The 23,548-nt window shown below is 49.2% G+C and overlaps 2 protein-coding genes and 1 pseudogene across 2 annotated transcripts; all 3 read right to left on the bottom strand.

The window, feature by feature from the left end:
- Nucleotides 1–7,512: 7,512 nt before the first annotated feature.
- On the bottom strand, nt 7,513–8,522 carry LOC147960909 (NDR1/HIN1-like protein 26). The gene has a single exon (XM_087536037.1). It carries the CDS (start codon nt 8,420–8,422, stop codon nt 7,814–7,816), a length of 609 nt encoding a protein of 202 aa, XP_087392163.1. The 5' UTR covers nt 8,423–8,522; the 3' UTR covers nt 7,513–7,813.
- Nucleotides 8,523–16,694: 8,172 nt separating this feature from the next.
- On the bottom strand, nt 16,695–17,823 carry LOC147960910 (homoarginine-6-hydroxylase 2-ODD-233-like). Its single transcript, XM_087536984.1, has 6 exons — nt 17,669–17,823; nt 17,523–17,542; nt 17,339–17,385; nt 17,126–17,206; nt 16,938–17,027; nt 16,695–16,823 (listed from the first exon to the last, which is right to left on the bottom strand). The coding sequence occupies exons 1-6, from the start codon at nt 17,809–17,811 to the stop codon at nt 16,695–16,697; spliced, it is 510 nt and encodes a 169-aa protein (XP_087393110.1). The 5' UTR covers nt 17,812–17,823.
- A 4,001-nt stretch (nt 17,824–21,824) lies between these two features.
- Nucleotides 21,825–23,548, bottom strand: LOC147960911 (uncharacterized; annotated as a pseudogene).

Consider the following 23,548-nt stretch of genomic DNA (forward strand, 5'->3'; position numbering starts at 1 on the left):
CCGACGCCTCCCACTTTTGTATAGCTCGGCGTGTGCGGTGGTAGAAGTCAGTGGGAGGAGTAGTGGAGCAGCCGGGCCGGACCGAGTTGAGTGGGTTGGGTTCCTGGGCCATGCACGCGAGTGGAAAGCCAGCGAAGAATTGGTTGACTTGACTCAGTCTGCTGCTATCGTTCTCTGTCTTTTTTGCCTTTTCTTTTCCTACTCTTCTATCTAGCCTGCTGCTATAGTGTGAATCTTCGCGATTCCAAGGGAAAAAATGTCTGAACCTGATTGGTGGGAACTGAGCTTCTTCGCTAAGCTAGTTATTTAGTCTTGTGGCGACGGAGATGTGCTAAACAAAGAGACCTTGTTGTGTTTAGCCCTTAGCCGCCTTCACCCTACCGTCTCGTTTTAAAATCCCATTCCTCCTCTTTGTCTTTGTAGGTCGACGAACGGTGTGGTGGCGGACTCCTGGGGCACCAAGCTAGCTGCAGGCGGCGGAGCATAGATGGAGGGCGACAGCGGACGGGAATTTGTTGGTGTTGCACCGATTGTTCCAGAAATTTTTTGGATGTAGACTATGTATGGGCCCCAACGTCAGAGACACGCTATTCCCAGCGTGCTCCTTATTTGCCACGCACAAACTTAACCAGGGATGCTGCCACTAGGCTTGTATGAGTAAGACGATCATGTTTTGATGTAGAATGGTCTGTCAACAGCTTGTCTCACTGGAACAGCATCGGCATGAGCAGTGGCGGAGACAAGCCTAGGGCAACTAGGGCTTAGTACCAAGGTCCCTTGTAATTTCTTTCTACAAAGTACTTAAAATTTCAAGAATTGTAGTTCAAGCTTGCTCAGCCCTAGGCGTAACTGGCTGCTAGCTTCGCCACTGGGCATGAGTAGTGATATGTCCTGTTGATTTATTTTGTTGTTGTTTCCGTCCTTCTCCTTCCGTTTTTAAATATAAACCTTTTCAGACATTTCAATACTGAAAATGTTGTTTGGTGGCCGAGCTACCTGAAAGCCGTTATCATAGTCATCCGTTTATACCGTGGTCAGTAGCAGGCACGTATTTCTCTATTGTATTTCAGTGAGGAGCCTTTTAAACGCGCCCGTATCCGTTCACTGTTGAACAGTTGTATCCCATGGAGATGAGGAGGTCAAGCAGGGGAGCTTCTATTGGGCGCTATAGGCGCCCGTTGGAGAAGTGGCGCCTACAGCGACCAGTAGCGGGCCGCGACCCATTAAAAAATTCGCACCATCGCTCCCTTCGGGTTCGCTTTCGCTTGCCTCATTGGATTTTCTTGTCGGCTGTGTTGCGCTGCTAGTTCAGAAAAAACACCGGCCTCCAGTTTTTTTACAATTTTGAATATGTCTGTGAAAATAAAAAGAGTTCATAGATTTATTTTAAAAAATGGAAAAAAGTGCATTGATTTTAATAATAAAAATAATAAAAAAGTTCATCAATTTTTAAAAAGTTCACCCAATTTAAAAAAATTCATCGGATTGGAAAAAAATTCATAAGATTTAAAAAAAGTTCATTGATTTTTTTAAAAAGTTCACAAAATGGTAAAAAATCATTGATTTCAGAAAAAATACTGAATTAGAAAAAAGTTAATTGAAATTGAAAAAAGTTCATCTATTTAAAAAAGGTTCACGGGTTTTTTAAAAAGACATGCATTAAAAAACGAGTAAGGATGAGAAAAAAGGAAAAAGAAAAAATATGGAGAAGAAACTAAACTGAAGAAAGAACTAAAAGAAGAAAAAAAATGAAGTACTTGTACACCGATGGGGTGATCGCCTGATGGCTGGAGTTAACCGCTCGTAACAAAGGGGTCGGAAGTTCGATTCCTTTGCGAAATGCACTGTAACGGACACATGAAGTGCCGAATAGGATCCGCCTTCAAGCAGCGTGGGAACATGTGCCGTGACAATTCCGTTATGTTGCATGGATCGGACTAGAAAGCAGAACATGAGCTTGACTGGATCGTCATGCTCCCATCTGAACCAGCTAGCCGGTTGGTCGATCGTTGGGGTTCCTCAAAAGAAGAACTCCATCCCATCAATTGCGATCGCACTTATGTTTAGTTTGATGATAGAGGTCGAACCAAGCCAATAAATACAAAGTGGTATTTTTTTTTGGCTGATGGGCTAACCGATTGTTCCACATGATACAAATTTCAAAGTAGCCCACGAGGCACATCATGTTTTCTCAATCATCGAACACAACAGAGGCCCACGTACAAAGAAGGCACAGCAGCCAACGAAACCTATGTTTGTCTGTTACTGAAAAAAAAACACTATGTTTGCCTCAAAATCTATATCTATATCTATACCTACTATTAAAGGGAATAGATATTTTTAGTTTGATTTAGTCCTTTTCGTTAGACTCATACACAGGCTAAGCCATCTGGGCGGAAATCACTAATTAAGGAGTATTCGTTGCAAAGAACACTCCACTTTCCCAGGTCGCGACAAATGGCGCACATGCAGCGCGCCACTTGTCGCAACCTGGGAGTTTTCCCTTTTTTTTGTAGATCCGTTTATTCAAAACGTTTTATCTTTTAAACCGTGCGTGAAATCTCGAACCGTTTTCACTATTGGATTTCTCGCGTCGAGATCTTCAAAACTAGATCCCATATTGATAAGTTTTGACGAACTTTTTTTTCACCAAAAAACCCGGAAGAAAAAACCGGGTGAAAAAACCGAAACCGGGAGCACGGTTTTTTTCCTTCCCAAAAGAGGCACGCCCGTGCCTCTCGCGAAATCACGCCCGTGTCTCTCATGGAAGCAAAACCGTGACTCTCGTGGAAGAAAAAAAACAGAAACGTGTTTTTTTCCGTTTCTGAAAGACATGGTCATGACTTTCGCGAAAGCACAACCGTGCCTCTCGCGAAAGCAAAACCACGACTCTCGGGAAAGAAAAAAAACAGAAAACGCGTATTTTTTTCCCTTTTTGAGAGGCACAGTCGTGACTCTCGCGAAAGCACAACCGTGCCTCTCGCGGAAGCAAAATCGTGACTCTTGCGAAAGAAAAACAATAGAAAACGTGTTTTGTTTTTCCCTTTTCGAGAGGCACGGTCGTGACTCTCGCGAAAGCACAACCGTGCCTCTAGCGGAAGCAAAACCGTGACTCTCGCGAAAGAAAGAAAAAACAGAAAACGCGTTTTGTTTTTCCCTTTCCGAGAGGCACGGTCGTAACTCTCGCGAAAGCACAACCGTGCCTCTCGCGGAAGCAAAATCGTGACTCTCGCGAAAGAAAAAAGAAAGCATTTTTTTCCGTTTTCGAAAGGCACGATCGTGACTCTCGCTAAAGCACAACCGTGCCTCTCACGGGAAAAACCGTGACTTTCGCGAAAGAAAAGAAAAAGAAAATGTGTTTTTTTCGCGCAAAAAGAATTTCGAATTTTTTTTATCGAAAAGCTAAGGAAGATCGGGGGAAAACCAAAACGTCGAAAAAAACCAAAAAAACATTTAAAAAGCCGAAAACGCGTGCGAAAAAATTAAAAAAATAAAATCCGGAGAGAGCGTCCAGAGCGCAACACGTGGCGAATGGCTGAGAGCGCGCCAAGTGGCGCTGATCGTTGCGAGGCTCCCGAAGGAGCGCTCCTTAACTAGTTGCTCCCCACCTGGGCCAGGTACTTATATGTTGTTGGGCCTTTTATGGGCTTTCATAGAGACCGCGAAAAATAATTGGGTCAAAATAAATCAACATTGTTGGAATTGAACACAAGACCTCCTGTCTGGATCTTCGATATAACAACCAACGACCTATGCGCCATTCATATTTACTAATCCCAACTCACTCTAAATATATGAGTGGCAGTCCTCATGTTGAGGGCGAGCTAATTAAGCGAATGAGCTAATTAAAGGAAGAATTGTGGACTTAAATAAAATATTTAAGCAGATGTGGCTAATTAAAGAAAGAATTGTGGGTAAAACGGTGGAATAATTAAAACAAAGACTGTGGTCTTAATAAATAGAATATTCAAATGATGAGGCTAATTAAATGAAGGACTTGAGGTAAAAATGTAGGATAAAAGGAAGGATTAGTAGGTTTCAATGTGTTGGGGCTGCTAAATTAGAAAAGGAAGGATTTGACTCCCGACTAAAACAAGTGAGAGCGTCATCATAATTAAAGAAATGATTATACTTAAATGAAATCAGTGAGAGATTATGCCCGGCAAAGAAAGTATGAACATGGCTAAATTGCATCATATTTTTTTATGTTCATTTTGTAGAAGGATGTTGGGTTGCAGCATGTTCTTCATAGTGAATCCGGTGTTGTGGGACATTATGCTTGCACAAAACATCAATTTTTCTCGTTGCAATGCACGGGCATATGTGCTAGTAAATAAAAAAGGCAACAGAACCTATGTACACATCACAGCCTCAAAACGGTTGGACGAGATTACGAGAGCCAAATAGCTCGTCCTCCAAAACGGACATAAAGTTTCTTAGCCCGAGCTCATATGAGCTCAGTGAACAATAAAATTGAAAGAAAAAGAGAAAAACACTTTTAAAAATTCTGAACTTTTTAGTCAGAAACATTGATAAAAGTTTCAACGCTTGCAAATTTTTATCGTGAAATGGCATTTGTAGAAGGCGGGGCGGCTGAAGGACCTGAATCTTGGCGTCGTGTGTGGGGAGGAGGACCACGACCCTCGGGCCTGCCATCGCCTTTGAGATCCGTGACGAGCGGCGGCGGGAGGCAGTCGGCGCCGTGCTTGTAGCGTCGTCCGAGAGGTGGTACCACGCCTCGTGGAAGGATAGGTCGCCCTCGTGCTGCTCGGCCGGCCCTTGCAGTCAGAAGAATGGCTCATCTAGGAGGATCGCGGCCGGAACTGAAGGAGAATCAAGGAGATGAGTGGGCTGACTTGGAACAAGAAGAAGACGGCGAATGCGGCGAGGAGGAGGATGCCCAGGTCGCGCTTCCACATTTTCGCTTGCACTACTGCTTCACTAGACGGACGAACCCATGGGCCGTTGTCATCGCCATCTAGCTCATTAGATACCCTCAGGAAGTCAAGATTGTCTAAAAAAAGGATACCCTCAGGAAAATAAATGTAAAATGAAATAAACTGAAAAATGTGAAATGAAAATCCATCAAAAAATGTAAAAATAAAGGAGCAATTATATACTCCTTCCGTTCCTAAATATAAGACCTTTTAGAGATTTCAATGTGGACTACATAAAGAGCAAAATGAGTGTAATCTACACTCTAAAATATGTCTATATACATTCATATGTAGTCCGTATTGAAATCTCTAAAATGGCTTATGTTTAGAAACAGAGGGAGTATGTGCAAGTTGCTTGAGTTTATGTGTGCGAAATGAAGTTGCCCCTTTCATTTCACATACAAAACTACTAGAGTAAAATTACACACTGGTCAGCCATCGGTGTCATACAAATTGAATCTTAGTATGATGATCTCATATCTCGCTCCATTTCGGCTTTCAAAGTCCTGTGCACTTTCCATGTCTCTTCATTCCTCACAAATTTATGTGTTTTATTTTCTGTGCACTATCATGATATGAGATGCCAAATTATTGTGTTTGATGGACTCACATAAATCATAAGTTTCTTTGTTATAATTTTTCACATGTCTTTATTTTTTATATCTATGCAATTCAAGTAAGCCTTTTTGTGGAATTTTGATGCATCAAGTTATATGAAAATTTTGCGGAACTCATGGTTTGCGAATTCGTTTCGAGGTTGTTATTTCAAGTAATCGGGGCAGCACAAGAAGTGTAAATCACATCTTTAGACTTTTTAAATTGCACTTTGCAGTGAAACTACTTAATCGTCTGACTGGAATTAGGCAGAAAACACATTTGAACTAAACCATGCACATTTTACTTACAATATCACAACTCAACATTAAAAAGGAAACTATTAGACACACCACACAAGAGCCACAATTAATCCAACCACGTCTGTTTATTGAAAAACCTTTGAGCGGAAGGAATGTCACAGTGCATCATGAGAAAGGACTGAAGTCTGAAGGACCCGCATTGAATGGTGTAATGCCAACCTTCACTTCATCATTGTCCATGTACGATTTTGTTTACGTGACTGCAGGAGAAGACCGGTTTCTCTTTTTCGACCTGAAGGAACTACAAGATAAAGCTCATGGATTACAATCGACCTTTCCACAAGAGGGGAAAAGCAGCCTTTTGGTTTCAACCACAACCATTCTAAGTGCAATTTAATATACAAGAGAATTTTCAATCCTCATGGGGATGGTGATTTCATAGCATGTCATTTTTGAAAAAATGGGCCATTTATATGTGAAGAGTGCGTACAACGTGATGTTAAAGCTTAAGGATCGAAAAAAAAATAGGGTAGTCGAGTACCTCTATTAATGGAGAAAGGAGGTTCAGGAATACCATTGAAGGCCAACATCCTACAAAAAGATTAGAATTTTTGGATGGCGTGAAGCGACTAATACAACCTGGCGCTTTAGGTTGATAGAGTTTTACATCATCATGCTACCACCCATCCTTGCTTTATTTCTGGGGTGGAGGATGAGAGTACTTATCATGCTCTTGTGACTTGTCCTAAGCCTTGTGTGTTGCGTCTGGCGTCAAGGGACGTAGGAAATTTTCGGGAAGAGATTTTTACGTTTTCGGGCCTAGACTGATTGCCTATTTTATTAGACCAATTGAGCTCAACTCAGCAGGAGCATATCCTCTTTGTTGATCTTGGCATGTGAGGAATGATTTGATTTTTGGAAGAGGAAAAGAATCTATCAATAGCTCTGCTATTTTTGTGGATAGTTACCGGTCTTTCTTTACATCCTATCAGGCTAATGCCGAGGTGGCCTCCAATAACAAAGGAAAGGAGGTGGTGGCTGGGTTTACACCTATTACTACTGCTTTGGGGAATCAATTGGTGTGGCGGCCGCACCCTTCTAACCATATCAATATCAATGTTGACGTTAGTTTTCTGGAGAGCATAAGTGCAGCAAGTATTGGTGTGGTGGCTAGAAACTCTTCTAGAGATGCATCTCATCTTGGGACTTTATTGGGTTGTGTTTCGATGAGAAAGAAGCGGAGCTTCGGGCATGCCTGGCTGACGATACTTCTCTTCACACGGCTATTATTTTGAAAATCGATGCACACTCTTGTGGTTTCTTTCCTTGCAAATGAAAGTCCTGATAAATCCATGCTCATTGATCTAAAGAAGGAATAGCTTGGCACCATCAAGCTTCTCGATAGTTTTATGATGTCTAAAATCATTAGGCAGACCAATATGATGACACATGAAATTGCTCGATTTAATTTTGATAATAGATTTGACGGTCTACTTCTTAATAGTTTTCCGCCATGCGCTGCATTTTTTGTAACGAAGGTCTGCAATAATGTTTTAATTAATTATTAATATACGGGGAGTTATTTTATAAAATACTCCTTTCGTTTTTTTTAGTCTGCATATAAGGTTTGGTCAAAGTCAAGCTTTCTAAAGTTTGACTAACTTTATATTAATAAATATAAACATTGACAATATGAATCAACATTACCAGATGCATCATGAAATGTATTTTCATACTATATAGTTTTAATATTGTAGATGTCATATATTTTTATATAAATTTAATCAAACTTTATGTAGTTTGACTTTGACCAAATCTTATATGCGAAGTAAAAAGAAACGGAGGAAAGTACATATGCGAGAGAAGGCACGCAACAATTGCACTGATTGCATGCACGTATCGTATCTTTTCCTAATTAACTACTGACTACAGTAACTACAAGAACATAGAGGGAGTACTCGTACAATTAAGCACTATAATCCACCTATACATGCAGATATACTCGGTGTGCGGATTTGTTCATCCGATGGTGGTGGCGCACTGACAGTCCTGCACGACGACGGCCCTGGGCTGCGACGGCGAGATGGCAGCGGCGACGCACTCGGCAGCGAGGGTGCGGCTGCCGGACACCCAGACGGCCACCTTCCACCGAAGCCGCCCCTCCAGGCGCAGCGTCAGCAGCGTCGGCGACCGCCCGCCCGCCGTCGTTTCCTCCGCCGCCGAGGACGAGGAGAGCGCGGCGGAGAGCACGATGTCGCCCTGGGCCTGCTGGAACGGCGGGATCGGCGCGGCGGCGGCGAGCTGGAGTCCCGCGTAGGACGCGCGCGCCCGGAGGCCGTCATAGAGCGCGAGGGCGTGCGCGTTGGGGTTGTGAGCGACGAGGGCCGCGTCGAGCAGCACGGTGCCCATGCCCCCGGTGGCGTTCGTGGAGGCGGTGGCGGACAGCAGCCTGAACCGCGGGCTGGAAGGAAGGAGGGTGAGCCAGAGTATGATGGCCATGGCCAGCAGCAACGCCACCGCTGACGCCGCCACGATCAGCAGCCGGCGCCGGCGCCTGCCGGAGTGGTGGCGCCTGGCCGCCACGCAGTCCCTCGGGGAGCGGTCGGGATCATCGGTGATGAGGGACATGGAGATGGCCGGAGCGCACGGCAGGCTGAGCTACCTATAGCTAGCTAGTGCAAGAAAGCGCGAGAGAACAGAGGAACAGTGTGTGCGAGAGAGAGCTGAGCTAAGGTCTGTGGGTGAGTGATACTATCAGCAAGGTTACATATATATACCACACGGAGCATCAATCATACGTACATGTTTTCTCTGGTAGTTAGTAAAGTAGTAGTTGATACAACCACCATAATATGAAACTTCGTTACTAAGAATACACACATATGTTCTAGTTACATTAATTATTACATACTTCCTCCGGTCTTTTTTAGTTCGCATATAAGATTTGACTGAAGTCAAGCCTTATAAAGTTTGACCAACTTTGTAGAAAAAAGTGCCAACATTCACAATCTGAAATCAATACCACTAGATGCGTCATGACTTAAAGTTTCATATTATATAACTTTAGCATGGTAGATGTTGATATTTTTTCATATAAATACGGTCAAACTTTGTGAAGTTTGACTTCAGAGAATTCTAATATGCAAAGTAAAATGGACCGGAGGGAGTACAAGGGTTTGAACTTAGGATGAAGTCAGGCGTATGGTTGTTTGTTTGCTGCTACTCCCTCCGTTCGGAATTACTTGTCTCGAATATGGATGTATCTAGAACTAAAATACGTCTAGATACATCCATTCCTACGACAAGTAATTCTGAATGGAGGGGGTACATTTAAAAATAATAAAAAAGACAAAAGATTTATCACTTCCATTGATTAAGAAGAAGGTTTAGAGGTCTAAGCGGAAGTTTGAATTATAAAGCATAATTCTCGCGGCATTACATTATGTAAATATTTGGCCCCCGCAAGGCACCACAATGAAGTCGCCTCTTTCATTCTAGCAACTATAACAAGGGTGGTCTAGTATCACTGTGACTTTTCTCCAAGCATCCTCTAGCCCCCCCCCCCCTCCCTCGGCGGGTAGACCAAACTCTCACCTCCAAACTTTGCTGGCGAGCCCGTGGATTGGCTTTCCTTCTGCCACTCTAGTGGCTGGTGGTGGAGAGAGGAATCCCTGTATCTTCGCTCCGGCTAGTAGTTCAGGTTAGGGGTTTTAGTCATTGCAGATGCGGTGCTCGGGTGGATGGAGGTTTTTATTCTTCCAGATTGTCTTCTGGACTCCAATCCTTCTTGAATTCATCCATCTGGGTGTAGTCGACGAAGCTCCAACGTATATTCTTGCCGCCTTCTTGGGGTGGCAAGGTTAGGGTTTCTCGTCGTGCATGCGTGATGATGAAATTTGATGTCAATTGCTTCGGATCTATTTAATTGGTCAACAGAAGGGTGTTGGTCCTTAGGGGCACGTGCACAAAGACTTCCCGATTATCATCAATAAGATTAAGCCTGCTCCGGTAGGGGAGCGACAACAGCATCACGTTGGTGGTAGTGGTCGTTTTGTGGTCTAGAGACCTCGATGTAATTTTTATTATGTTTGAGGTGTTTTCTTTTCTTCTAATGAACTTCTACAATAGATCTGAATATTCTTCAGAAAAAAAACAGAACTTCAACGGGCACCGCGGTGTTGCGAAGACACGTGCGTTCTTCCCTTTTCAGATTTCTCACGAGATAACCAACATAAGAGAAACCAACACCTTTCGCGATTACATCTTTTTGGATGCATTAAGGCTTCGCCACTCCTTCACGGAATCCACACCGCTCTCCAATCTAAAGGATGCACATCATGCAGACCAAGCTAGGACTTAGTGCCTGTTCGGCAATCCACCAACTTCTGAAAATCCAAGGATCTGCGGAGCGAGGAATTAGCTGCTCCCTGATTTTCAACTACAGCCCCGGCTGCTCCGGAGCGGAGTTGTGGAGTGAGAGTGACTCCGAACAAGGCCTTAATCATCCCCAAACTCTGCTGCTACATCAACCACATCTTGTTTTCTTCTCCTTTCTTCTTGTGAAGAGAAGAGAAGAAGAAAAGCACCTGCGTCCGTCTGCCCCTGATGGAGATGGTCAGATGGAAGATGACTGGCACTGGCTTAGCCATCGCAAGATGCTAAAGTTGCCAAGGAAGTTGTTTTGGTGAATCAGCCAGCAGTTTTAATTAGATCAGACAAGCACGTCTTCACCTGGACTAAGGTAATTACGAAATCTGGCAATCGTCATGTAAAGCTAGTACGTAGAAAGGAAGAATGGAAGCAACCCCCACCTATTCTTCTTTTCTTTCCGCAAAGCAGCAACAACAACTGGCTAGCGCTGGTAGATGGATCGAGTAGCTCTGCCGGAGGTGGAATCTTGTTGTTAATTTGGGTGTGAAGCGTGAGTAAACTGCCATCAAGAAAAAAGAGGTTCACGCATATACTACCAAAGAGGATTCTCGAACATTCAAGTCCATCCTCAGCGCAGCAACCCCGCTCAAATTACTCCTCTTATCACATCAATCAATCATCATAAGATCGATGAGACAGAGTATCTTTCTTCTTCTTTATTTTCTTGCAAACACCGAGTGTAACTCACTGGGGTCGCAGAACTTCATGGTTGGATCGCTCACAATCAACGCCTCGCTATCAGAATTATATCGAGCACACTCACACAAGCAGACAGAAACATTTCATTGATTTATTGCACCGTATCAAAGTGATACAACCGCAAATAGCTTCAACACCCGGTCTCTCTATATCATAAGCACATCAAAGTCCTGATAAGATAATAATCATAACGAGAACAAATTAAAGCATGCCGGGCGGGACAAAGTTACAATGGCGCGTGGCGTAACGAGAACAAGGGACATCAAAATCATGATTTCTATTGCCTAAAAAAATCATGACTTGTAGCCCGTAAGCTGTACATCGGACGTTACCGTTGAGTATATTGTGACATGTATATTTGTGTGTAGGGTCCACCTGCTGTTTCCTTGTATAGTTGAGGTTGTGGCCCACCTCTGTACTTATATATACGTGTCTGGTGCACCGGTCAATACATCGAGATTGCACAGCCCATAACTTGTCCTTCTACATGGTATCTAACGCAGCACGATCCTAAACCCTAAAGCCGCTGCCGCCACCAGCCGCCGCCGCTGCTGGTCGCCGCCGCCTCTCCCCACCACCTCCCACGCCGCTGCCGCCGCCTCTTCCCGAGGCCGCCGCTGCCGCTTCTCCCGCTTCCGCCCGCGCCCTCCCTCTCCCGCACCCTTCCCTCCCACCCGCGCCGCCCCCTTCCACCCGCACCGCACCCGCTCCACCCCACCTGCCACCTGCGCCGCCGCACCTCCCAGCCCGCGCCGCAACCCGCCCCGCGGGTCCCAAACCCTAACCCTTGCCATGAGCTCCTCCTCGTCCACCGTCTCCAACCCGTTCGCCGGTTCCGATGTCACTCTCGTCCGCGACCTCAACATCCATGAGCGTGCTCCGGTCAAGCTTGATCACACCACCGCGTCCTACTCCGCCTGGAAGCAGTATTTTTCGCTTGTGTTCCGTGAGTACCTCCTGCACGGCCACGTGGACGGCACCGTGGACTCGGCGCTCATAATCAACGACGAGGAGTGGATGATCCTCGACGCCACCATCATCCGCTGGTTCTACCTCACCATCTCCAGCGACCTCTTCCACACCGTGGTGGACGACGAGGATGACGCCCATGCGGTCTGGACCAAGCTCAATGGCCTCTTCACCGACAACTGGCTGCAGCGCAAGGTCCTGCTCTACGGTGAGTTTTACAGGTGCCAGCAACTTGACTCATCCATCGATGATTTTTGCATGCGTCTCAAAAAGCTCGCCGATGAGCTCCGTGATCTCGGGGAAAAGATCGGCGACGAGCTCCTCATCAGCACCCTCTCCGGCGGCCTCAACGAGGACTTCGGGAACGCCGCCTCCAACCTCACCCTCATCCCGGAGCCCGCCTTCGCTAAGGTGGTCGCGTACCTCAAGTTGGAGGAGCGCCGAATGCGGGTGGCGTGGACTCGCACGACCCACACCGCCCTCGTCGCCGGCACCCGCGGGGGTTCTGCCCCGCCACCACAGCGCCCGCCGCCTCTTCCCGAGGCCGCCGCTGCCGCTTCTCCCGCTTCCGCCCGCGCCCTCCCTCTCCCGCACCCTTCCCTCCCACCCGCGCCGCCCCCTTCCACCCGCACCGCACCCGCTCCACCCCACCTGCCACCTGCGCCGCCGCACCTCCCAGCCCGCGCCGCAACCCGCCCCGCGGGTCCCAAACCCTAACCCTTGCCATGAGCTCCTCCTCGTCCACCGTCTCCAACCCGTTCGCCGGTTCCGATGTCACTCTCGTCCGCGACCTCAACATCCATGAGCGTGCTCCGGTCAAGCTTGATCACACCACCGCGTCCTACTCCGCCTGGAAGCAGTATTTTTCGCTTGTGTTCCGTGAGTACCTCCTGCACGGCCACGTGGACGGCACCGTGGACTCGGCGCTCATAATCAACGACGAGGAGTGGATGATCCTCGACGCCACCATCATCCGCTGGTTCTACCTCACCATCTCCAGCGACCTCTTCCACACCGTGGTGGACGACGAGGATGACGCCCATGCGGTCTGGACCAAGCTCAATGGCCTCTTCACCGACAACTGGCTGCAGCGCAAGGTCCTGCTCTACGGTGAGTTTTACAGGTGCCAGCAACTTGACTCATCCATCGATGATTTTTGCATGCGTCTCAAAAAGCTCGCCGATGAGCTCCGTGATCTCGGGGAAAAGATCGGCGACGAGCTCCTCATCAGCACCCTCTCCGGCGGCCTCAACGAGGACTTCGGGAACGCCGCCTCCAACCTCACCCTCATCCCGGAGCCCGCCTTCGCTAAGGTGGTCGCGTACCTCAAGTTGGAGGAGCGCCGAATGCGGGTGGCGTGGACTCGCACGACCCACACCGCCCTCGTCGCCGGCACCCGCGGGGGTTCTGCCCCGCCACCACAGCGCCCGCCGCCTCTTCCCGAGGCCGCCGCTGCCGCTTCTCCCGCTTCCGCCCGCGCCCTCCCTCTCCCGCACCCTTCCCTCCCACCCGCGCCGCCCCCTTCCACCCGCACCGCACCCGCTCCACCCCACCTGCCACCTGCGCCGCCGCACCTCCCAGCCCGCGCCGCAACCCGCCCCGCGGGTCCCAAACCCTAACCCTTGCCATGAGCTCCTCCTCGTCCACCGTCTCCAACCCGTTCGCCGGTTCCGATGTCACTCTCGTCCGCGACCTCAACATCCATGAGCGTGCTCCGGTCAAGCTTGATCACACCACCGCGTCCTACTCCGCCTGGAAGCAGTATTTTTCGCTTGTGTTCCGTGAGTACCTCCTGCACGGCCACGTGGACGGCACCGTGGACTCGGCGCTCATAATCAACGACGAGGAGTGGATGATCCTCGACGCCACCATCATCCGCTGGTTCTACCTCACCATCTCCAGCGACCTCTTCCACACCGTGGTGGACGACGAGGATGACGCCCATGCGGTCTGGACCAAGCTCAATGGCCTCTTCACCGACAACTGGCTGCAGCGCAAGGTCCTGCTCTACGGTGAGTTTTACAGGTGCCAGCAACTTGACTCATCCATCGATGATTTTTGCATGCGTCTCAAAAAGCTCGCCGATGAGCTCCGTGATCTCGGGGAAAAGATCGGCGACGAGCTCCTCATCAGCACCCTCTCCGGCGGCCTCAACGAGGACTTCGGGAACGCCGCCTCCAACCTCACCCTCATCCCGGAGCCCGCCTTCGCTAAGGTGGTCGCGTACCTCAAGTTGGAGGAGCGCCGAATGCGGGTGGCGTGGACTCGCACGACCCACACCGCCCTCGTCGCCGGCACCCGCGGGGGTTCTGCCCCGCCACCACAGCGCCCGACGCCGCCACAGCCGACGGCGCCTGCCTTCCCGCCAGGTTTCCCGCCCGCCCCGCCCGCCCCCTTCCCGCCGCCCCAGCCGGCGGCCAATGGGGGGGTCGTCGCGGCGGCCGTCATGGTGGCCGCAAGCAGGGGGCGCAGGCGCTCAGGGAGGAGCACCCCGCCCACCGCAGCAGGCTTATCAGCCGGCCCCGTGGTACGCCGGCCAAAACCCATGGACCGGCGTTGTGCACGCCTACTCCATGCCGGTTCCTCGGGCCCCCGCCCCGGGACTTCTCGGCGCCCGGCCACAGCCACATCAGACATTCTATGTCGCGTCGCCGCCCTACGCGGCGCCCTACGGCCAGCAGACGCAGCCAGGTGGGCCGCAGCCGCTGCTGCCCCTGACGGTCGCGCCACCTCTCTCGCCGGTGCCGTGGGACCCGGCCCTTCTGGCGGCTCTTCACACCGCTCCCTCCCCGTCCAGCTACACCGGCGGTGGCGACTGGTACATGGACACCGGAGCCACCGCCCACATGGCGGCCTATCCCGGTAACCTCCACACCTCCTATCCTGTCCATACTTCCAACCGCATCACCGTCAGTGACGGCTCCTCTCTCCCTATCACCCATATAGGTCACGCATATTTTCCGTCTAACTCTACTCCAATATCCATGTCTAATGTCCTAATTTCTCCTGAACTTATCAAAAATCTTGTTTCTGTTCGTTCTCTTACACGTGAAAATCCGGTTACCGTTGAATTTGACGCATGTGGTTTTTCTGTTAAGGACGCTCGCACGCGGATGGTGCTCCACCGATGTGACAGCCCCGACGAGCTCTACCCGGTTCACTCCGCCACCTCCACCACTTCCGCCGCCCCTGTCGCTCTCGCCACCGGAGTGGATCTTTGGCATGCTCGCTTGGGTCATCCTAATCCTGCCACCCTTCGCCACACTCTTCGGAGTTTTTCTTTCACGTGTAATAAGAACAAGGATCACTCGTGTCATGCATGTCGCCTCGGCAAACATGCTCGTCTTCCGTGCAGGGCTTCTTCTTTTGTTGCATCATACCCGTTTGAGTTAATTCATAGTGATGTTTGGACCTCTCCTGTTGCTAGTAATACGGGCTTTCTTTATTATCTTGTCATACTTGATGATTTTTCGCATTATGTATGGACCTTCCCGTTGCGCTGCAAGTCGGATGTTATATCCACTCTCGCCGCGTTCTACTCCTATGTCCTCACGCAGTTTGGTCGTCCCATTCTCGCGTTGCATACACACAACGGGAAGGAGTTTGACAACCTCGCTGTTCGTAATCTTCTTACCACACATGGCACGATTTTTCGTCTCACTTGCACGTACACCTCGCAGCAGAACGGTCGCGCTGAGTGCATCCTTCGCACTCTCAATGACTGTGTTAGGACTCTTCTCTTTCATGCCAATGTGCCTCCGTGCTTTTGGCCTGACGCTCTCGCCACTGCTTCCCTTCTCATCAACATCTGCCCATGTCGTACTCGCGGGAACTTTACACCTCATCATCTTTTCTTCGGTGCACCCCCCTCTTATGATGGGCTTCGCATCTTCGGCTGCCTCTGCTACCCTAGCATCGCCGCTACTGCGCCTCATAAGCTTGCACCCCGCTCCATCGCCTGCATCTTTCTCGGCTACCCACCTAACACTAAGGGCTACCGCTGCTATGATCCCGTCTCCCATCGTGTTTTCACCTCCCGACATGTTTACTTTGATGAGATGGTGTTTCCGTTTCAGCAGCAGGTACCTCTTGTCGTCTCGTCATCGCCGGCCACCGGCGGCTCTTCGACGACTTCGTCAGGTGGCCGGTCTCGTTCGGCCCGTGGACCGCCTCCGGGCTTTGGCGGTCCTCGCGCCCTCATGCCGGCGCCCGCCCCCTCGACCGACTCGGCCGACCCTGCCGACGCAGCTGGCGCCTCTCCTTCACCCGCCGCCCCGACTCGGGCGCCGCGGGGTCGGGCACCGCTGGCTCGGCCGCTTCTTCGCCGGTCCTGACGCCGGCCCCCTCGCCGGTTCCGACGCCGGCTTCCTCGCCGGCCCTGACGCCGGCCTCCACGCCGGCCTCGACGCCGGCCACCTTGCCGGCCCCCATGTCGGCCTCCTCGCCGGCTCCGACGCCGGCCGCCTCGCCGGTGGCTCCGACGGCGCTGCCTGGCCCAGTTACCCGGGCTCGTGCCGGCGTTCATCGCCCGAGCATCCGGTACTCGAGCGACGAGAAGGGACTGCCGACTTCTACCTTCGAGGAGTTCCGTTCCAGTCTTTGTGTCACTGGCACCGCTTCGACTGCGCGGGGGGGGGGGGGGGTGTTGAGTATATTGTGTACGTGTATATTTGTGTGTAGGGCCCACCTCCTGTTTTTTTGTATAGTTGAGGTTGTGGCCCACCTCTGTACTTATATATACGTGCTTGGTGCACCGATCAATACATCGAGATTGCACAGCCCATAACTTGTCCTTCTACAGTTACAGCACGAAGTTGTTCAGAACTTTCTTGACCAGATGCTCCCCGTACACCACCTTGTCGTACTTGGCAACGCCACCCGTTTTCTCCCGGCATAGCTCCGCGGGCTCAACCACGGCATCGAAGTTTGACTGTATATGTGCGACATAAGAAAAGAATTTGAGTACAAAAGGCCGCATGCATAGAAATGGTTGGTTTTGCTAACCTAACAAAAAATTATTTTCCTTTTGTTGATGAATAGATACCTCGTAAAAGAAGGCAACAGATACACGGTAATGAAGGGAGTCGTTGAAAACTCTATGGAGTGTGGGCTGATATATTCCATTAGACCAAACCTAAAACCATATCAGTACGATAGTCAGCAATGAGCATTTTTTCCCACACAGAAGTTGGAGTAGGATCAAGCATGTTTCATGTTTTGGAGGAGACTAACCTCTAGCATGTCACCAATGTTGCACACGAAGGTTCCAGGGACTGGCTTCGCCTGTATCCACTCGCCACACAGGTTTCTGACCTGACCATAATATATAGCAAAGAATTTTTGAAGCTTTTTTTTCTCTTGATGATAGTGCACGCAGAGGGAACAAACCCAAAAAAAATATGCAAGATGTATATGACAGTGGTGTGTTAATGAAGAGACAAGTACCTCAAGAGCACAAATGTCATCATCTTGGTTAACCAGTGTCAAAAGGCCTACAGTTTAACAAAATGGTGTTACTAATATTTCCTATATAAACTGCAAGACCCTCCACTGATGTTGGGAGGCAACAAAAATGCAGAAAGTATATGATTTTTCAAAGAAGTAAGCAAAGTATACTAGTCCAACTGACCGTAATCCGTGTGAGCTCCACTGAATTAGCCACATAATGCATGAACAGAGAAGAAAAGCAGAGTGAGATTTATCCACCCAAGTGAGCAGAATTTGTGCAGAACATACCAGAAAACATCAATGGTTTATTTATTTATTTTTGCTTACCATCCAGTATCAGTGCGTTGCTCCTGTGGAATACTAGCTGGGGCTGGATACCCAATCAGCCTGAGATACCAGAAGGGATCTCCCGCCGTTCCGCCTTGGAAAGCATCCGACGGCGCACCTAGTGCCAAGGCTATACCTCGCATGATCTTCCTTGAAAGATCTGCAAAGGAAAAAATGGCATGATAAGCATCACTAGTAATGACCACAATCACACAAGAGCAATTGGAGTAGTTAACATGGAGCTGAGTGGGAATTTCTCCCCATCACCCACTTTGACCAATCAAAAAAATAATGAGCTGAGTGGTCATTACTAGTGAAAAAAAATACCAGCCCACGTCGCCGGCCATGCCCGGATCGTCGACCTTCTCCACGAGCGCGCTCATGTCTGAACAATGCGTGCGGAGTGTAGATGAGCAATTACTTACCGGTTGATTCACGGGCTGTTTGATTGACTGGTAGCGTGCCTACGTACCGACGAGCGGGATGGCCTTGAAGTCGGAACCCATGCTGAACGCTGCCGGTGGTGCTGGCCGGCGGCGAGGGGAGAGTGGAATGTAAACGGTCGACGCGGCTCCGCGTGCGACCTGCGCTCCTTATTAGCTCCTGTTCTAGCACATGCGTGGTTGGGTAATTCAAATCAGATCGGGGGACGTGGCTCCGGTCCGGAAAGATTCCTTGAATGATCGGCGGACATGTGTACCCAATTCCCTCGGCTATTTAGCATCTGCATCCCTGCTGATCTAACCGTGGATAAATGGAGGGGTGTGAATGTGTGTGATGTCTTTCGTAGAAGATTGCACCCCTCCCCTTCTTGTCTTGATGATATGTGGCGAGAGCAGAACATCCCATTTACTGTTGGATCTGATCGGATAGGCTGGGCACCTGGGCCTAGCAGTAGGTTCTCCACGAAAATCTATGTACAAAATGCTTGAGAGTAATATCGCAGGCTGCGATTAAAGATGGATCTGGAATGCTAAAATGCCTTTCAAGATGAAAATTTTTCTTTGGTAGCTATTTCAGGACGCTGTCTTGACGAGAGATGTCATGACAAATGACAGTGGCATGGTAACACTATTACACCAGGTGTTCTTTTTGCAACGAGCGTGAGACGTCTCAGCATTTGTTTTTTCTGTGTCTTGTGGCAAGGGTGATATGGCGTTCGGTTGGAGCAGTCTTTGGGTCTTTGTTATTCCTGGCAATATTTTTTTTGGTGCTTTGTGTTTTTACCTAATGGAGCCAGATTCTTCACCTTTGGATTGGCAGTGATCTGTTGGGCCATTTGGAACAGCAGGAATCGGGCCACTTCTGATCGAGTTCAAGCTGTTGAGAATAGCAACTTGTATTATTAGGAGGCCAAAGCCAACATATATACACATACATGAGGATGCCAAAAGGCTACAAGAGAATGTCAAGAGACTAGAATGTGAAAGGCCAAAGGACATCAATAATATAACTCTAACACCCCCCCCCCCCCCTCAAACTCATGGTGGGTCCACAACACTGAGTTTGGAGAGGTGAAATCTATGTTGCGCTCTAGTCTAAGCCTTCGTAAAGAAGTCCGCTAGCTGTAACTCAGAAGGCACATACTGAAGAGCAACAACATGATCCTGCGCAGCAGCACACACATAAGAAGCATCAACACCAATGTGTTTGGTAAGCTCATGCTTCACGGGGTCCCGCGCAATACGGATAGCACCTGTGTTGTCTGATAGGAGGGTGGTAGGTGTAGTAACAGAAACACCAAAATCCTCCAGTAACCATCGTAACCAAGTCACCTCTGCCGTCAGAAGAGCCATAGCTCACAATCCGGCCTCTGCACTCGAACGAGAAACTGCAGTCTGTTTCTTCGTCTTCCAGGAAATGAGAGAACCATCAAGAAAGACACAGTAGGCAGAAAGTGAATGGCGATCCGTAGGATCACTAGCCCATGTAGCATCCGAATAGGCCTGGAGCTGTAACGAGATGGAACGGGGAAAAAAGAGACGATGAGAGATCGTGCCACGAAGATATCGTAGAACACGAAGAAGGTGACTATAGTGAACTGAAGTGGGAGCAGAAACAAACTGACTCAGAATATGGACAGGATAGGAGATATCTGGACGAGTGACAGCAAGATACACAAGACTCCCAACAAGATGGTGATAACGCGTCGGATCAGACAAGGGCTCACCATCAGAAGCACGAAGATGGACATTGAGCTCCATAGGAGTCTCAGCAGTGCGCTCATCACTAAGAGCCGCACGAGTAAGAAGATCCTGGATATACTTTTCTTGGGAAATAAAAAAGCCATCATAGGTGGAGGAAACCTCAATCCCAAGAAAGTAACGAAGAGGACCAAGATCAGACATAAGGAACTGCTCATTGAGACGGGCCTTAACAAAGGCAATGTACTCAGAATCGTCGCCAGTGATGATCATGTCATCAACATATAAAAGAAGAAGAGTGCGACCACGAGCAGAAAGGTGGACAAACAACGCTGGATCATGATCACTGGGTGAAAAACCAGCAGCAGTGACCACAGAGGCAAAACGCTCAAACCAAGCGCGGGGGGCTTGCTTAAGGCCATAGAGAGAGCGACGAAGACGACAAACCATGCCATCAGGAACTAAATACCCAGGTGGTGGCTGCATATAAACCTCCTCACGCAACTCACCATTAAGAAAGGCATTTTTAACATCAAGCTATGACACAGACCAATGGCGAACAGAGGCCACGGCGAGAAGTGTGCGGACAGTGGTCATATGGGCCACAGGAGCAAATGTCTCATCATAATCACGACCATGCTCCTGCTGAAAGCCACGAGCCACAAGATGAGCTTTATAACGCTCAAGAGAACCATCAGAGCGAGTCTTAATCTTATAGACCCACTTACAAGTGATGGGACGAACACGGGGAGGAAGAGAAACCAGATCCCATGTACCGTTGCGCTCAAGAGCGGCAATCTCCTCTGCCATCGCTAACTGCCATTCAGGATGAACAAAAGCATCACGATAAGAGGTAGGCTCAAGTACAACCGAAAGGCCATATTGGCTAGGAGAATAGCGGTCAGGAGGAGGGCAAGGTCGAGCCCGAAAACCATAAGTCGGCTGGGATGAGGAAGACGGTGCATGAGAAGTAGATGGCACGTCAGTAGATTCATCTATAACACGTCGACGACGGGTATAATGAAAAGGAAAAGTGGGATGAGAAGGAACCACTGGAGGTGATGGAGATGGAGAAGACATCGGTGATGAAGGAGGAGTGTCATGCAATAAGGAAGGAGAAGAAATGATAGGAGAAGACGGTGTCGGATCTGCAATAGTGGGACGAGGAGGAGTAGGAATATGAGGCATAGAGGGAGGTGTATCAGGAAGCGTGAGAAAAGAGATATCCTCTACTGAAAAGGTCAAAGAGGATGGTCGTGGGTAGAATGGACGAGACTCATCAAAAGTCACATCCCTAGAAATACGCATCCGTCGACCGACAGGATCCCAACACCGATAACCCTTATGCTCATCACTATAGTCCAGAAAAATACACTCGACAGACTGAGTGGTTAGTTTGGTGCGTTCTCCGGGGGGCAAGGAGAACATAACAAACACAACCAAACAATCAAAGAGCGGAATAATCAGGAGAATGATCAGAAAGACGCTCTAGAGGAATACCTCCCTGTAAAGCAGATGAGGGTTGAATGTTTATGAGATGTGTGGCAGTGGAGACAGCCTCAGCCTAGAAATGAGGCGGAAGAGAGGCGGCAATCATCATCGCACGAGCTGTCTCAAGAAGGTGACGATGCTTGCGCTCAGCCACACCATTCTGAGCGTGAGCACCGGGACAAGAGAACTGAGCAAGAGTACCCTCCTCGGCAAGAAAACCATGCAACATTTTGGAGATATACTCGCCAGCAGAATCAGCACGAAACACACGAATAGGTGTAGAGAACTGAGTGTTGACCATGGCGTCAAAACGCTTATAAATAGAGAGAACCTCGCTACGAGAAGACATGAAATAAAGCCAAGTTTAGCGAGAGAAATCATCTATAAAAATAATATAGTAGCGATGGCCCCCTTTGGAAGAGAAGGGAGCTGGACCCCACACATCTGAATGTACTAAGTCAAAAGGGCGCTGAGACACCGACTCGCTAGTAGGATAAGGTAACTGAACTTGTTTACCAAGCCTACAACCCTGACACTGTAAGGAGACATCTCCTGAGACAGGCCCCAGAAGACCACGACAAACTAAAGACGATAGTCGAGAACCACAAAGATGACCAAATCGATGATGCCACTGCTGGAAGGAGCTGGTAGCTGAAGCAACGAAGGCAGATGGACTGGCGAGTGTGGTGGTAGCGGAAGGAACATTAAGCCAGTCCAACTCCCAAAGCCCATGAGAATCATGGCGGCGCGGGCCAGCCCCAACCAGAGCCTTCGTGTGGCGATCCTGAATAGTGCAAGAATCAACGTCAAGAATGACACGACAACCAGAATCAGTAAGCTGTCCCACAAAAAATAGGTTCATGGTAAGACGAGGCACATGAGAAACATCTGGAACATAAAAGGAAGATGTGGCAAGAGTGCCTCGACTCGCAACAGGAAGAGGAGTACCATCAGCAGTAAGAACATTAATAGGAAAATCGAGAGATCTACGAGAGGACAAGACAGAAGAATCGGATGACATATGAAATGAAGTTTCAGAATCCAGAACCCATGGGGATGTACCTGACTGTTTAGACTGTGGTCGCTCAGCACTAGAAGCACCAGTCACAGAGCCTGCAGTACCTGTCAAAGAACCTGAAGCAGCAAGTAGACGCTTGAGCTTCACAATATCCTGCTCAGTCAAGGAGACAGTAGACGGCGTCGAGGAAGAAGCATGAGTCCTAGAAGAAGAATTGCGCTCCCTATTACGCATATCACGCTTCTTCTTGAAGCAATCAGACTCAGGGTGACCATCCCTGTTGCAGTAGTCACAATGAGTACGAGGACGAGATCGGCCTTCACGAGAGCGGGCCTCACTACCCGGAGGAGTGGGCAGTAGCGGCGGAGCACTGGAGTGAGAAGACACTGATGGAGTAGCAGCTCGAGCAGCGAGCACAGAGGGAACCTGAAGCAAACCAGCACCACGGAGGCGAGTCTCCTCAGCACGAAGCTCAGAAAGCACCTCAGAAATAGGAACACGGCCACGAGCAAACAACTGAGCACATCGAGGCTCAAACTCCCCACGAAGCCGTGACAAGAACTCATAGACATGCTGAAACTCCAAGTCTGATCTCACAGTCTGGCAACACGGGCAAGTGCCACAAACAGTAGTGCGAAGGAAGTTAAGCTAGCGCCAGATAGCAGAACTCTGAGTGTAGAACTCATCAATAGTGGAGTCTCCCTGCTGGAGAGCATGCTCCTGACGGACCACAGACAAGTAGAGAGCATCACCGGAGGGCTGATAGCGCTGGCGAAGATGAGACCACATCTCAAAGACAGTACTGAGGCCCATAAACTCAGAAGCAAACTGAGGTAGAACACTAGCAGTGAGGACAGCCGCAGCACGAGCATCATCGTCGCACCACTGAGTGTAAGCAGCCAGAGCATCACGGTAAACTGAAAGAGCGTCCGAATAATCCAAGACCTGCTGGTCATAAGCAGCAGCCGCATCATTAGCAGCAACCGTGGCTGCAGCCCTATCAGCATCAGAAGCATCTGCGGCAGGAGCCGGTGGCGTCGGCGGTGGGGTAGGAGCCACAGGAGGCACTGGGCACAGAGGACAGGGGACCTCGCCGGATAGAACACCCCAGAGACGAATGCCACGCATGTGAATGCGCATAAAGGCAACGAATTCAGCATAGTTAGCCCCATCGAATATCACCTAACAGCGCGGGATGGCGACATAACCAGATGATGCGGAAGACAT

Source organism: Triticum urartu, chromosome 7A (genome assembly GCF_056163025.1).
Source record: "Triticum urartu cultivar PI428250 chromosome 7A, HENAU_Tu73, whole genome shotgun sequence".
NCBI classification, from domain to species: Eukaryota; Viridiplantae; Streptophyta; class Magnoliopsida; order Poales; family Poaceae; genus Triticum; species Triticum urartu.

What these genes read in the sequence shown, in the direction of transcription:
- LOC147960909 (XM_087536037.1), bottom strand. Translation starts at nt 8,422, where the DNA reads ATGTCCCTCATCACCGATGATCCCGACCGCTCCCCGAGGGACTGCGTG.
- LOC147960910 (XM_087536984.1), bottom strand. Translation starts at nt 17,811, where the DNA reads ATGCGAGGTATAGCCTTGGCACTAGGTGCGCCGTCGGATGCTTTCCAA. An exon ending in TGGAGCTCACACGGATTACG is followed by an intron (nt 17,386 to 17,522) that starts GTCAGTTGGACT and finishes GTTAAACTGTAG; the next exon opens with GCCTTTTGACACTGGTTAAC. An exon ending in ACATTGGTGACATGCTAGAG is followed by an intron (nt 17,028 to 17,125) that starts GTTAGTCTCCTC and finishes ATATGGTTTTAG; the next exon opens with GTTTGGTCTAATGGAATATA.